Here is a 990-nt window from a genome sequence, read left to right as displayed (position 1 = left end):
CGACTATAGTTCTCAAGAAATATGTTCTGATTTATTTGTTTAGATTCGTAGTCCTATGGTCTTAACTCTTCACTTATGTTCACTGTTACACATGGATTTCAGATTTTGCTTTCTATGAGGTGTACTACTATAGACGAGTTAACATTTGCCAAAAATAAAGAAAGGAAAAGGAAAAAAAGAAAGGAAAAATTTAACAATGCCAAACCGGATAATGGCCTTAGTAATGATTGAAACAATATTTCTTTTAAGTTAACAACATTTGATGATGCCGGCCAAGTATACTAAGCTAAAATGTATTTTTGGCAATATTAAACACGCAGACCGGTAGGAAGATATATATTCAGACAGAAAAGCTAGGTAGATTGATAAAAATAAATACATGTAAATAAAGCTTTAAAACTTTACTGATCTGTCATAGCAAAACGTCTGCGAATAAAGTCAAGTAATTTCCCGACGCGATGTTATTCTACTGACTTCACGCAACGAGAACCTTGCCTCAAAGCAACCGGTTTTCTTGTGTTCTTGCAGCAACCGGCTCGGCCTCCTTCCTCGCCTGCAAGAAGCCCTCTGACTGGCTTAGCCCAACAAGCCGGCGAATACATGAGGCGAATCAGCGACTACTTCTACTGGTTCCTCTCTGGCAGTCCACCAATCACACGCAAGAAGACAAGTGTCCGGTATCAACGGCGACCAGTCAGGACCCAGCAACAGTATGAGAAAGCACCAATCAGACGCCAGTACAACCAGAGGAGACAGCCAATGAGAAGGAAGCAACAGCGCCAAACCAATAGCCAGCCTGCTTACATTCGAGGCCGGAAAGTCGAGGAACAAAACAGGTGAGATTTTATTCCAAACGTAAACAAAATCAAGAGTATTTTTCCAACGCTGATATAAGGAATGAAACACAAAACCGTCACATTACCCTCCCACCCTTTTTTTATATAAAGAATGAGAAATAAAACTATCGCAACTCTGCTTTTCCAAAAGACC

At 40.2% G+C, this 990-nt stretch overlaps 1 protein-coding gene across 1 annotated transcript in view; it reads left to right on the top strand.

The window, feature by feature from the left end:
• Window positions 1-990, top strand: part of LOC119594486 — a gene marked incomplete at its 3' end in the record, with an annotated part of 10,600 nt that overhangs the window by 6,676 nt on the left and 2,934 nt on the right. Inside the window, 1 exon segment of the mRNA XM_037943518.1 lies at window positions 529-836. Coding sequence (XP_037799446.1) covers window positions 529-836 — 308 coding nt within the window.

The sequence above is a fragment of the Penaeus monodon genome, chromosome 34 (assembly GCF_015228065.2).
Source record: "Penaeus monodon isolate SGIC_2016 chromosome 34, NSTDA_Pmon_1, whole genome shotgun sequence".
Classification (NCBI taxonomy): Eukaryota; Metazoa; Arthropoda; class Malacostraca; order Decapoda; family Penaeidae; genus Penaeus; species Penaeus monodon.
The sequence above is the reverse complement of the archived record's forward strand: the minus strand, read 5'-3'. Positions and strand labels throughout refer to the sequence as shown.